At 42.8% G+C, this 13,759-nt stretch overlaps 1 protein-coding gene and 2 long non-coding RNA genes across 3 annotated transcripts in view; 2 read left to right on the top strand and 1 right to left on the bottom strand.

The window, feature by feature from the left end:
* Positions 1-955, top strand: part of LOC311595407 — a 30,377-nt gene extending 29,422 nt beyond the window's left edge. The window contains exon 3 of the long non-coding RNA XR_014778428.1: positions 880-955. This is a non-coding gene — a long non-coding RNA (uncharacterized lncRNA). The remainder of the gene's footprint in view (positions 1-879) is intronic.
* TICAM2 (TIR domain containing adaptor molecule 2) lies at positions 93-12,574 on the bottom strand. The gene is made up of 2 exons (XM_084778054.1): positions 12,284-12,574; positions 93-3,005 (listed from the first exon to the last, which is right to left on the bottom strand). The coding sequence occupies exon 2, from the start codon at positions 2,944-2,946 to the stop codon at positions 2,248-2,250; it is 699 nt and encodes a 232-aa protein (XP_084634180.1). The 5' UTR covers positions 2,947-3,005; positions 12,284-12,574; the 3' UTR covers positions 93-2,247.
* Positions 2,616-7,450, top strand: LOC311595409. The gene is made up of 2 exons (XR_014778429.1): positions 2,616-2,747; positions 6,060-7,450. It is a non-coding gene; the product is annotated as an uncharacterized lncRNA (long non-coding RNA).
* Positions 12,575-13,759: the final 1,185 nt, after the last annotated feature.

Raw genomic sequence — 13,759 nt, 5'->3', positions numbered from 1 at the left:
GCCTGGGACACCATGCCATGCTAAGAAGCACAGATTTCTCAGAACACTTTTCCATAGTCTTCATTGGAAATGAGAATGTTTAGTTAACCATAAAGAATAAAAACATTTATTTAAGAAATGCCATCCAGTATTAATTTGAGTTTGGCAGCCATGTGAAGGGCAGGTGGCTAATGTTTTCTTATTACATGACACTTGATATATAGAAAACACTGTGGTGATAATAATAATAATAATAATAATAATAATAATAATAATAATAATAATAATGATACTAACTAAAACTAAAAAGTAAGTAGTAAGTTACCATGACACAGAAGGTTGAGAAAACAGCATGAAAGCAATTACCTACCCTGGGACTTGAACACGAGATCTGACTGACTTGTGGGACCCTCTTGGGGCACAGTTGCTTGTGGCTGTAAGGAAATGAACAGTAGCAGCCTGGGATTCAGAGAAGTGAGAATCGGAGGACACACAAACTAGGAAAAATATCTTTGTTCACAGGTTCCTATAAAAATACATAGCTTTAAAAAACCTGAGTAGCTGGGTGTGGTGGAGCATACTTTTAATTCTAGCACTGTTCGGGGCAGAGGTAGGTGGATCTGTGAATTTGATGCCAACCTGGTCTACAGAGCAAGTTTCAAGCCAGCCAGGGCTACACAGTGAGACCCTATACAAAACCAAACCCAAAAACCAGAGGAAGTATGTTTAGTAACTCTTTCCTATGACTGCATTAAATATCAATGATGATGCAAATACACAAAAATATCTGTTCATTATAAGCATGCATTATGTGTTCTGCAATGATTACACTATGTATCACCTCATAAAAATGTAAGGCTTTGCTTACTACTTTTTGTCTTCATTTTTTTCCCATTCCAGGAGAGGACAAAAGGCTTTAGAGTTCCATCAATCCAACCCTTTTATTTCACAGACAAAAGAGAACAGCTGCCCACTGGCACATTCATCCTCCGTGGCAGAGATTGGACTGCAAGTAGGTCTCCTGGCCCCCAATGGGCGCTTTCTCTTTATTTAACATGACTCACCCTTAGCCACATGCCCAGTCTGTACTTGTTCACGCTGCTTCAAATGGGCTTAAGGTCTATGAGGGGAAAGGACAGGTCTGTGTGGGCCTCCCTGGCTTGTTATATACATGAGCCCCTGAAAGAAGAGGTGGTAAAAAATACATTCTCTGCTTCTACCTCAAGTTTTCAGAACCAATCCATAAAAACACGTGTGCATGCGCACGCGCGCACACACACAACACACACACACACACACACACACAATCAGACCACCCTAGGTAAGAAATATTGCCTGAGTTAAACACTGTACAAGGGACATTTCTAAAGACTAACATGAGAGGTTATTGATTTTAAAGGCGTACAGCTGGTGAATCACATACTTTTCACAAGTTCTTTGAATAAAGCCCTGGTCACAGAAGACAGCTAACAAGGTCCCTTGCTCCACCATAGAGTCTCTAGCTACCATACTTTCAAGAGGATTGCAATTTCGAGGTGGGAACTGGTTCCAAATTCCAGCAGAAACAAAACCACATGTGGCTGGTTTATTTCCAAAACCCTGACCATTCTGACAGCCACTTTTTTGCTTTTGTTTTTTAAGACAGGTTTCTCTGTGTAGCCCTGGCTACCGTGGAACTTGCCTTGTAGACCAGAGTAACCCCAAACTCTGAGAGATCCACCTGCCTTTGCCTCCTAAGTACTGGAATCAAAGGCGTACACCTCCACCGCCCAGCTCTGACATCTGCTTCTGATCTCCTTCTCGTGTGCATCGACAGTGCATGTGTCCCATTCTGGCTACCCATGTTTCTGGGTGACAGTGCCAGGATGCTTTGTGGTAACTAATATTCATGAGAGAAGCAGGAAGGAAGGTGGTCTGGCCTCTTGCGGTCAGAGTCATTTTCTTCATGTCTTTTGAGAATTTTCCATATCGTATTTTGAAAATGCGATCTGTCCCCACATGCCAGTTTATGGTTCAACACAAGAAATGAGTCAAGAATATTCACGGACTATGAAAACTGTAGGAAAAGTGCTAGAAGCTCTCCCCATCTTGAGTTTATCCTCAGAGAGTACCGCAGCCCTAGGCCTGTAGACATGTACCGTTCTTGTGCTCCACGGATTTCTTGGAAGCAGATTCACTTACATCTGAGCATTTCTTAGAAACTGCTTTCTTAAGTGAAGATGAGTCTTTTTGTTTACAAAACAGGAGCAAGCGGGTGGATGCTTCATCTCAGGCAACACACTGTCTTCGCGTCACATTTCGTGTCTCTTTCCATACACTTTGCTGCCTCGCATACACAGATTCCTGGAAAATTCTCTCCACTTGTGTAGAAAAGCCTTGGCTTTCTTCCTCTAAGGCATTGATGGTTTGTAGCGCCAAGGGAGTCCTTTCCCTAGAAAGAGGGCTGTTCAGGGGCCGCATGGGTATGACGGAGTTGTACTTGTGTTGTCTGTTCACAGAATTCATCAGGGAGGTGTAGAACTGGAAGTTGCACCAGGTGTCTCTTAAAAAGTTCTCAGTCAGTAACAAGATCGTCCATGCAGACCCATTCACTGCATCATCGAGATTCTGCAAATGCAGTCTTCCACACGGCATCTCGGCGAAGATTATTCCAGGCCTGATGCCAAAGTCATTTTGTAGTAGATTTTGGACCCTGAGGGCCTCATCTGTGTCATCTTCTGCATGCAGTATCACGAATTTGAGGAACTCTTCTTCAGCGTCCTCCTCAGGTATCTCCCCTTTTGCCTCAGCCCCCTCCTGCTTTCCTGTTGGCTGCCCTGCTCCATTGTTGTGCTCCATGAAACCACACAAGGACACATCTTCAGAATTCTTGGCTTCTGACTCCTGGCACCCATGGTCTTCACTCACACTGTGTCTTTTATGCCAAGAGAGAGGGCAGTTATCTAGTTTAGACTTCCCAACACCCATGGCAGACGGGTGGAGCAGAAAAGGGAACGTTTACTTGAGTATCAATGTTTCTTTTCAGTCTAAAAAAAGAAAATAACAAAGCAGAATATTAATCGTTAGTCAAAACATTTAAAACAAAACTGTTGTTCAAACTAAGGGAAAAAAAAGAAACCTCAAAAAGACCATATTATAAGGGCCTACGAAAGAAATGGCAGACAACCAAGAAACAAAACTATCAGACTTTTTTGAGTTTTACAAGGGTGCCAGAGACAAGGGAAACCTTTTGGTCACAAACACAAATACAAACAGGATGCAAATATCCCAAAGATGACTGACAGTTGCTCTACTGAGTCAGTACCAAGAGATCTGAAATGTCAGTGTTCAGGATGCACTGTGTTACTGTGGTGCTGGAAGTGACAGAGAAGAAATTAGGATATATAAACATCTTTCTCCAGGTAGCCCTAAGAACATTAGAAAACATATCTGCCCAAGCAAAGTTGACATCTCAGTTTGGATCAGAATCTAGAAATCAAGATCTGCTGTTTTCTCCGGTGAAGCCAATCAAGAATGACATCATTTCCACTCATTTCTAATTCCAGAACTTCAGAAAGAAATGGTAGAACTTCAGATCTGAATTAGAAGAATTAGATCAGCTACAAAAGAAAAGTAATCCACATGAACAGAACTTAAATAGCGTCAGAAGATGCTGGAGATTCTTTTATCAAAAGATAGGAGACAGGATAGACAAATCTTGCCTCCATATTTTTTAATGTAAGCTACAAGCTATATTCCTTATTCTCTATGCGTAAAGACTGGATTCAAAAATAAACTAGGCTTTTAAGCCTATGCCTTTCCCCAGCTTACACACATTCTTGGGGCTATATTTCTCTTTCTTAACTTTCTCTGATTATACCACTGTATTGGTGTATACAGTCACATCTACAATAACCTAAATAGTTCAGTTATACATACATAATTAATTCTGATTTGGAAGTGGTGACAGTGCTGGGAAAAACATATCCAGGATCACAATCTAGTGCATATACAGGATATATATATATATATATATATATATATATATATATATATATATATATATATATATATGCGCCCCTGGTTAGTGAAGGAATTGATGGCCACTGCTTGTCAGTCATGGTATTTGTACTTTAAGGCCAGGCTCCAAGGTGCTAGTCGACTAACAGTGCCACTTTAAAATGTAGCCCATATACTGGGCAAATAAAAAAACCTAACTGATTCACCCAATCTTCACTGGCTAGGACTCACTGCTGCCTTTTGTTACTGGTGAGGGTCTCATGAGGTCACTTTTCATCATGTGTGTCCATATGTGTTTAATATTAAGAATTGTAGAAAATTAGGGCAGAAAAGGTGAATAAGAACTGCTGGTGGCCCCAGGTGCTGTGGCGCACGCCTGTAATCCCAGCACTCAGGAGGCAGAGGCAGGCAGATCTCTGTGAGTTCGAGGTCAGCCTGGTCTACAAAGTGAGTCCAGGACAGCCAGGGCTAAACAGAGAAACCCTGTCTCGAAAAAAACCAAAACAGAAAACAAAAGAAAACAAACAAACAAACAAACCTGCTGGTGGGCATTCTGTTTCTAAGTACATCTGTTGAGGAATAAAGGATAAAGAATAAAGAAAGAATAATGAGGACAAGAAGTATCTGTGGGTGTCTGGAGGGAGAGCATTCTGGGTGGAGAACAGCAAATATGCATACAGGTCCTGGGGCTGTGCCTGGCATCTGGGGAGCAACAGGAGGTGGGGGGGGGTATGTGGAGCATGAACTGAGCTGTGAGCTGAGGGAGCAGGGGAGATAGGGAAAGAGTAAGCACAGATGCAGGAACCCCAGTCAGAGTCTGTCAGAGAAGCCCAGCAGAAAGTAATGGTGGCTTAACACAGAGCAGCAGTAGAGCAAGTGGCTGGCTTTAGGACACATTATGAAAACAGAACTGAAAGGAACAGATGCTGAGTAGGCACCCGGAACTCTGGAGTTGGGAGAGAGGCTAGCCCGGGAGATGCACATTTGGAATTTATCTTCATACATGCTGTATTTAACACCTAAAGGCCATGTGAAATCCTTAAAGGAGAGAGTACAGTAGCTGTCTTCCAGTGCTTATTGGAAGCGTCCCCCAAGGGAACCAGCACTAAGAAATACAGAGAACAAAGAGACGTACCATTGATATGAGTTGACTTGGCACAGAGGGACATGCAATTTAGGGAGAGTTCAAAGACAAGGCAAAGAAAAAGCAAAAAAAGTATGTGTGTGTGTGTGTGTGTGTGTGTGTGTGTGTGTGTGTGTGTGTGTAGGATGAAAAACAACCTGACATGTCAGTCCTCAGGGGCTACATGCATCATTTTTGAGACAGGGTCCTGGAGCTCAACAATTAAGAGTGTTGCTGGCTGGCCAGCAAGCTCCAGTGATCCAAGTTTACTGGGATCACAAAAGCACACCTCCAGCCTCGGCTTTTTTTTTTTTTTTTTTTTTTTTTTGGTATGGGTTCTGAGGGTTAAAACCAGGTCCTCTTGCCAGCACTTTATTGACTGAGTTATCTCCCGAGCCCTAAAAAGGCATTTGAAAAGTTTTATCACAAAGGAAAAAGGTAGAAAAATGAAGTAAGGCTGGTGGAGGGGAAGGGATACCTAGAGAGGACCATCTATAAAGATGCTTATCAGTGGCAAAGAGCAGGTATTTAGGAGTAAATTAACTCATGCATGAAGTAAGGGGCAGGCAAGGGTATGCTGGGTAGACAGGAAGGAGTAGTCAGCCTTTGCTAGGTAAATGGGCAGGATTAATGGTATGGTTTCAGCCGGGTGTGTGTGTGTGTGTGTGTGTGTGTGTGTGTGTGTGTGTGTGTGTGTCTCAGCAGTAGATAGTGGTGGTATCTGCAGGTCTCTTCTTCACTGTTGCCAGTAAGACAGGAATAAGACATTTCTGCAAGTTGTCTCCAATCTTGTTTTGAAATGTAACAGGAGGCGCCTGTTGGGGAGAAATAACATGCCTGCATGCTATTATTCCTCCCCAGCCACAAAGCTGATGAGCCTTGGGCTCCCTTTTCTGCCCAGAGGACATCTGTGTTAGGAAGGAGAGCAGCCAGGGCAATAGAGCCTCTCTTTCTACAGAAATTTCCCAGGAGCTCCCTCTGGGACGGTCCAGCTGCAAGCCATCCAGTCCTGCCCATGACTAAAGACGGAAACATCAGTGTGACCATCCCATTATTGGAACGTGAGTACTGTGAGTTCTTAGTCTCTCAATTCAGCTCTTCAGGATGGTTAGCTTCTCTAGGCCTTGGTAGCTGGGTGTTTGGCGAAATACCAATCTACGAAGGTGATGAATGCTATGGATCCATGAACTCTGATGTGATGGGCCGCATCACACCAGCTGATGCCCAAAAGGCCAGCAGAAAGCAACACAGCCTTTAAACAAATAATGCAGCAACTCGTTCTTGCTATTATTGGTTGTCGTTATTCTGGACTAAAGATTGAACCTAGTTTCTAACACTTGCTGGGGAGTTGGGGGGGGGCACTTTACTACTGAGATACACTCCCAACCCTAGAAATGCATTCTCTGAATTCTCAGCCTAGTTCGCCCTACTTAGCCCTCTCAGTCCTGCAAACCAATCCTTTAAAATGTATCCTTCTTCCAGGCCTCCATGTATGCCATATTGGTCCTGTTGTTGTAAAACAATCTCCCTTGGAAGGCTGGGGGTTGCTTAGCTGATAGAATGCTTACCTAAGAGCTTCCTGTCGTTCAGTTAAACCTTAATGTTCATCTTTCAAAAAACATTTTGACCACCTGGGAAGAGAGGCTCTCAAATGGTTGGAGTAAAATAATAAGTAATAATTTGATAAAAATACATATACACATAAAGCTGTCAGCCTTCCTGCCTGTTTCTCACAGGAAAAGATTAAATATTTAAATGAGTACTTTTGAAATGTAATGCATTTAAAATCCTACTATGTCTGTGACACTTGAGCCAGACTTTTTTTTTTCTTTCCTATCTGAACTGCACCATCTTGTGGTGGAGATATGTAAAATCAACCAGTTCTTGTCTGACAAATGTTTTGCTATTAATAAATGCTTTATTGTTGTTTACAGGTTTTATTGGAAAGTTAGTCTACACCTAGACTTGCTGGGTTTGAAGGACGTGAAGCCAGGATGGACAGACAGAGAATTAGGACCCACTGCACCCATGCTTTACGCAGAGCTCTCAGGAGGGCCATCTGTAGCAGGGAGCAGCTTGTTCATGGCAGCAAGGCCCAGGAGAGCATAATTCCCAGAAGCACTCAGGAATCAGAGACCCAACTATGTCAAAATCATTTTGCACTAGACATTTATAGTGTTCAAGTCTGCACATGTGGAGTACAGGTGGGAAAACAGTGGTAGGAGAGATGGGTAAGGGAAATAAAGAGACTTAAAAGTATTACGAGCAGAGATGTGGGGCGATGGGTCAGTAGTTACAGACTCATACTGGGCTCCTTGAGGAGTTCAGTTCCCAGCATCCATTGGAAGCCCAGAATTGCCTGTAATTTCAGCTCCAAAGGACCTATTGCCATTTTTTCCACAATACCTCCCAAATCATTACACTTTCTCTACCTTATTTTAGTTTTGGATCAACATATCTCCCTTAGTATGTATATTTCACTCTCTCCTAATATCTAGCCCAGTCTCCAACCAGCAGGCAGACGGAACCAAACACATACCTGATCAGGTTAACCCCATCTGCAATGCTGAAACGACCCACTGTACTTACTAGCATGACCAATAACGTCCTGTACGGCTCCCTCCGCTCCACTCTCGGCTTACAACCCTTTTCCTCACCCCTTCAGTGCTTCAGCCTGTGGGGCTTCACCGGCAGTGCTTCCTTCTCTGCCTGGCTTAGTTCCTCCTACAGCAGGACTGTGAGGGCGTTTTTATTGTATGTTTGTAGTGTGAGTAATGTGAGTCTACGTCCTCATAACAGGAGCCTAGTACATTGGCTTTCCAATACTCCATTGAGATTGATGATTCACTTCCGAGGAGGAAGGAACCTCCTGAATGGGTGGGTGGGCAGGTGAGCGGAGCACAGCCTTCCTGACTAGGCAGACTGACCAACTGCGCAGGATCTCTATACTATGCCTTCTGAGCCAATAGGGACTGATAGCCTCTGAACTGTGAGACAAAAGAAACACCTTTTCCATTAAGCTGCTTTTTGCCGAATATTTGGTAAAGCAACTAACATAGGGGCACAGCTAAACCCTGGCTACTTGGGAGGAAGGTCCCAAACTCTAGGCTGCCTGGGCTGCAGAGCGACTTCATAGCCAACTTGGGCAACTAATCAAGACCCTGTGTCAAAAATGAAAGGAGGGCTAAGGGAACAACTAAGTGACTTGCCTGGCACATGCAAAGCTTGGGGCCTCATCCCTAGTACTGAAGAAAGAAAAAGACCCCAACTCTGGCAAATAGCAATGCAAAATGTTATATATTCCTATGGCAGAATCCTATTAAACCATTAGCAATGCTTATGAATAAATGTAGTTAAAGTATAAAACCCTCCCATAATAATTAGTTGATATAAAATACTACATATAGGATGATCCCAGCTTTGTTATACAGAATACAAATTAAAATAGAAAGGAAAGAACTATGCCAAAAAATTAGCACTGATTGTCTGTGGCTGTTATATATACAAGGACATGTAACTCTTCTTTGCTTTTATATATATATATATATATATATGAACACACATAAATATTCCTCACATACATAAACACACATAAGTATGTGTATTTTACAAGGATTATACTATATGAAGAAAAAGGGCTTAATATATTAAAAATATTTTCTAGGTTTTGTCTTAAAATGCAGGTCATGTTAATTTAATGCCCATATAGCTTGGTTAAGCCATCTTTGTATTTAACTATATTTTATCTTTTTACATATATGTAAATTTTTCAGTGGCATGGGCTTGCTAATCCTACAACAATCCTGCTCCCAGAGCTTCTCTAGTCCCCTCCACAACCATACACACCACTCTGTCACCTGAACATAAGCATCAGCACAAGGAGGCCCTAGAGAAAGTAAATGCTTAATTACTGTAAAAACTGCCTCTGTCAGAGTACAAGGACAGAAACAGAAAGCTGATTTTCATCCGGGCATCTACTTTTTTATCTTGGAAATCTGTCTCAGATTTGCTTCCCACTCCCTGGCAAACTATTGCCAATTCTATTTGGTAAATATGATGGTGCCAAACTCAAAGTCCCGGGGTTAGGGACATGTGGCTCCATTTCTAGCTCTTTCATTTTCTGTATTTAGAAGACGAAATGAGAACTTGTATACAAAAAAATCTCCAAACAAGCAAGATGCTTTATTTAAAAAAATAGAATTTTAAGGCAAGGTAGTGTCAGAATGATACTCAAAAGAAGGACTGCCATACAGTTTTAACATTAGCAGCAAAGTTGATGTTTTAAAGATATCACAACTTTAGAGAGGAAGTGGTAGCTTTGCACATCTTTAATCCCAGCACAGAGTCAAGTGGATCTCTAAGTTTAAGGCCAGCCTGGTACAAAGCAAGTTCTGTGATAGGCAAGGCTACACACACACACACACACACACACACACACACACACAAAACTTGTTTCAAAAAACAAAACAAGGGCTGGAGAGATGGCTTAGAGGTTAAGAGCACTGTCTGCTCTTCCAGAGGTCCTAAGTTAAATTACCAACAACCACATGGTGGCTCACAACCATGTATGATGTGATCTGATGCCCTCTTCTGGCCTGCAGGTGTACATGCAGCAGAGCATTGTATACATAATAAATCTTAAAAAATAAAATAAAATAAAAATAAAACAAGCCAGGCCATGGTGGTGGATGTCTTTAATCTCAGCACTTGAGAGGCAGAGGCAGGTGGATCTCTGTGAGTTTGAGGCCAGCCTGTTCTACAAAATGAGTCCAGGACAGGCAGGGGCACACAGAGAAACCCTGTCTTTAAAAAAACAAAAAACAAAAAACGAACAAAACAAAAAGATATCATCGTTTCACAGAATACAGCAGTCCATGCTTCTTCATGGTTGTTTTTTTTCAGTTTCAGTTACATGGGGTCAGCCACAATTAAAATTTTTTAAATGGAAAAACCTAGAAATGTATAATTCTTGTTGTAATTTCTTGTTGTTCTGAGCAGTGTCCTACCTGAAGCTGATTCATCCTTCTGTCTGGCATATCCACACTGTATATGCTACTTGCCTGCCAGTCACCATTTAGATATCAGATGACTGTATACGCTACTTGTCTGCCAGTCACTATGTAGATATCAGATGACTGTATATGCTACTTGCCTGCCAGTCACTATGTAGATATCAGATGACTGTATACGCTACTTGCCTGCCAGCCACTATGTAGACAGCTCAGAGGTGGGGCATTTGTCAGTCACACACAAGGCTCAGTCACTAGAAAGTAACAATTCCTGGATTGTGACTTCACATGAATGGCGGAAGCTTTTACTGAGATATGGAAGGTTACTAAAAGAAAGCATCCGAGAGGGAGGACTGGGGTGTGCTGTGTGTGGCATCAGCAGTGCTGTTTGCATATACTAATTTAAACATCCGATTGCTGGTTGGACCTGTCAAAAGACCTGGATGTATGCTGGCGAACCTTAAAGAGAAGCAAAGCTAGAGACTACAGTTCAGAAGCCATCATCTCATAGATGTTGCCTATCGCAGGGACTAAGGGTTGTGAGTAGAAATCATCTTAGAGGAATGTGATTGAGAAGCCTACGTGACCAGCAAGGTGAGCGCACAGAAGAATTCAATAAGCTGCAAGCCAAATGAAGAAGAAAGACAAAGGGGGAGCACGTGGAAGACGGGCCGGGAAAGAGGAGAACCGAGAGTTGTGGACAGGCACCAGATTTCACAAGACTGGCTGTCCCTGATGACACGTAGAGCTGGTGAGGGGAAAGGGAGGGGGAAAAATAGGAGAAGTAGGAACGGAGGCCCAGAGGCAAGTCTTTCAAAGAGGCCTTTTAATAAAAAACAAAGTTTACTGCATGTATTGTCCTTGGCTGGTGCCATAGTTTGAGCAGGACCCCTGGGTCCAGATCTGCCCATCATAATGTTCTACTTGTAGGTTTCTAGAACCCTCTGGATCCTTCTATTTCTCTATTCTCCTATGCTTCTCTCACCTAGAGTCCCAATAGGATGTCCTCCCCTCTGTCCCAGTTTCCTGGTAAGTGAAGACTTTCATGGGACATCAAGAAATGGTTCTGTCCTGGGGGTATCACTTAGAGGTGGTATTTAACATTAGCATTTATTAAATTAATGAATAAAAAAAATCCACCCAATGAGGAGCAAATGAGATGTGATTGAACAATATAAACCTGGCTTTTACACCCAAGTCCCACATAGTAACATTGCCTTTGCCTCACATATAAACCATTTTTCTATTTGTGCTCATCTGTTTTCCGATAGAAATGATATAAATGGAGCTAACTTCATTTATGTCCATCACGCCCCTTAAACCGAAGGTTTTTTGTTTTGTGAGACAGAGTTTCTCTGTGTAGCCTTGGCTGTCCTGGAACTCACTCTGTAGACTAGGCTGGCCTCGAACTCTTGAGATCCACCTGCCTCTGCCTCCCGTGTGCTGGGATTAAAGGCATGTGCCACCACTGCTGAACAAAGTGTTAGGTGAGTAAGAATCCTGTTTTTAGGTGGGCAGTGGTGGCGCAGGCCTTTAATCCCAGCACATGGAAAACAGAGGCAGGCGGATTTCTGTGAGTTCGAGGCCAATCTGGTCCACAATGGCAATCCAGGACCGCCAAGGCTACATAGAGAAACCATGTCCCGAAAAAAAAAAACAAAACCTATTTTTAAATACTTTTTAAAAGCTTACTGCTCTAGAAAACTTGAGTCCTAAGTAATACAATACTGAAACTAGCTCACAGCTGCCAGTACAAATGACTTTCATTCAAATTGGCCCTGGAAAAGCAGAAAGAATAAAGAAGAAACCCACAAAACTTCCTGCATCTGGCTCAGCATGGCGGGCTGAATGAAGCAGGCAGAGATCTCTTCAAAGCCACTTAAGACATTCGTGGTTCTGCATGTTTTTCAAAATTACGTTCCCAGCACTCCGGAGGCTAAGGCAGGAGGATTGGAGTTTGAGGCCAGACTGAACGACACGGAGGCTAGCCTCGACTACATGTCTCTTAAAAAAAAGTTTCCTAGTAAAATGAAACACACAACTGGCAAACAAGTGCTCGGGTTTTCCCTTCAGAGTGAGGCAGCCCTCAGATGGAGAAGCGCTGGGGCTGCCCCGCAGACATGCAGACAGACCCAGATTGCACCCTTGCTCCCCAGCCCACCCATAAACTTGCCTGGGAAGCGAAGCGCTTGGCCACGAGGCTCTTCAGTCTTCCTCTCCTACTGAGTCAGCCCTTGCGGACAGGTCACTTGCCACAGAGGTCTGAAAATTAGCATGTGACTATTGTAGATCTTGTCCCAAACAAAGCCAGTTCGGCTCCGCACAACCACCACTGAGCCTGCAGTGGGCGTCCAGGGCTGGCCATGGAGCCCTTGGTGGTGTACTTCACCTTTAGAGGCCGTGCTCTATGTGCCCTGTGGGGCTTGGCCTGGGCAGACTGGGCGGGGGTGCACTGTCACCAGGAGGAAGCAGATGGTCAAGGGCGGAGGAGGGGAAACGCCGTGGGGAACTGGCACTCAGGCAAATACTGTGTTGCCCAAAAAAAAAAAAAAAAAAAAAAAAAAAAAAAAAAAAAAAGTTAAATAGGCCACACATACATACATGTAAACTTAAGTTTGTAAAAAGGAGAAAAAAAAATGAAATGAAGTCTGAGAATCTGAGAATTAACTACTTAAACACTCACACCATGAAAATAAACGGGACATGGATTCAAATAAAGAACAAAAATGCGAATATAGAAGTATATAGGGATGATAGGACAAAAAGTAGATTATTGAGTCAATACCTCAACCTAAGGCCTTAACTATGCTCACAAGGTTATTTTTTAATTCACTGGTATAGAAATTTGTATATTGATGCAAAATAAGTTTAATTTTGATACATTGATATAGAATTCAAGTTTAAGATTATTCTTCATACTCATTATATATATTTCTACTCTAATGTGAGGTATTGTACCCATACAACTCAAGTAGAATACAAAGTTAACCTCCGATTCTTTGAAAATCCTACGATAGACTGTATAGTATACGTAAGGTAGACAAGTTAATTGTCAATTGATCAAATTATGGTCATTTCAATTACTAGTTGTGAAGAGAATGTAATCTTGCCTAAGTCTGGGCCCAAGGTGAAAACAGTCTTGGGATGCTTGACCCCACTGAGACTTTGTCTCTTCAAACTGATGAACATATGAGTGTAGACTGAGAGGGAGGAAGGATTAGCCCAAGACACAAGACAGGGCTGGCCACCATCGATTTGGAGGAGGTAGCGGAGGAGAGAGAGGAGAGGAAGATTGGGGAACCAGAGAGGAACCTGCAGGTTCCTACTCACCCTGCCTGGGGTTTCAGGATGTGCGGTGGCAGCGGTCTCGGGGGTTACCTCCGAGTTCGGTCCACGGTCAGTGTGGCTTCTTCTGTCCGACGGATGATCTGCTAGACTGCTGAGAATTCCGCCAGGGGAATTGCCCCACGGAACTGATACCCAGAAGGTGTCATTCTTGCTCTCCTTAATCTCCTTTCCCTCCTATTTAGGGTAGTCGGGTTTAAAGGAGGTACACGCCTTTAATAAATTCCTAATAAAGTAGAACCATTAAGGAATCGGAGCCAACAACTAGTCTTTTCTACCACAAGAATATACATCTTAGATGTAA

The sequence above is a fragment of the Acomys minous genome (genome assembly GCF_964271855.1).
Source record: "Acomys minous genome assembly, chromosome: 4".
NCBI lineage: Eukaryota > Metazoa > Chordata > Mammalia > Rodentia > Muridae > Acomys > Acomys minous.
Note: the sequence above shows the minus strand (reverse complement) of the source record. Positions and strands in the feature narration are given on the sequence as shown.

Coding starts and splice junctions, on each gene's coding strand:
- TICAM2 (XM_084778054.1), bottom strand. CDS start 2,946: ATGGGTGTTGGGAAGTCTAAACTAGATAACTGCCCTCTCTCTTGGCAT.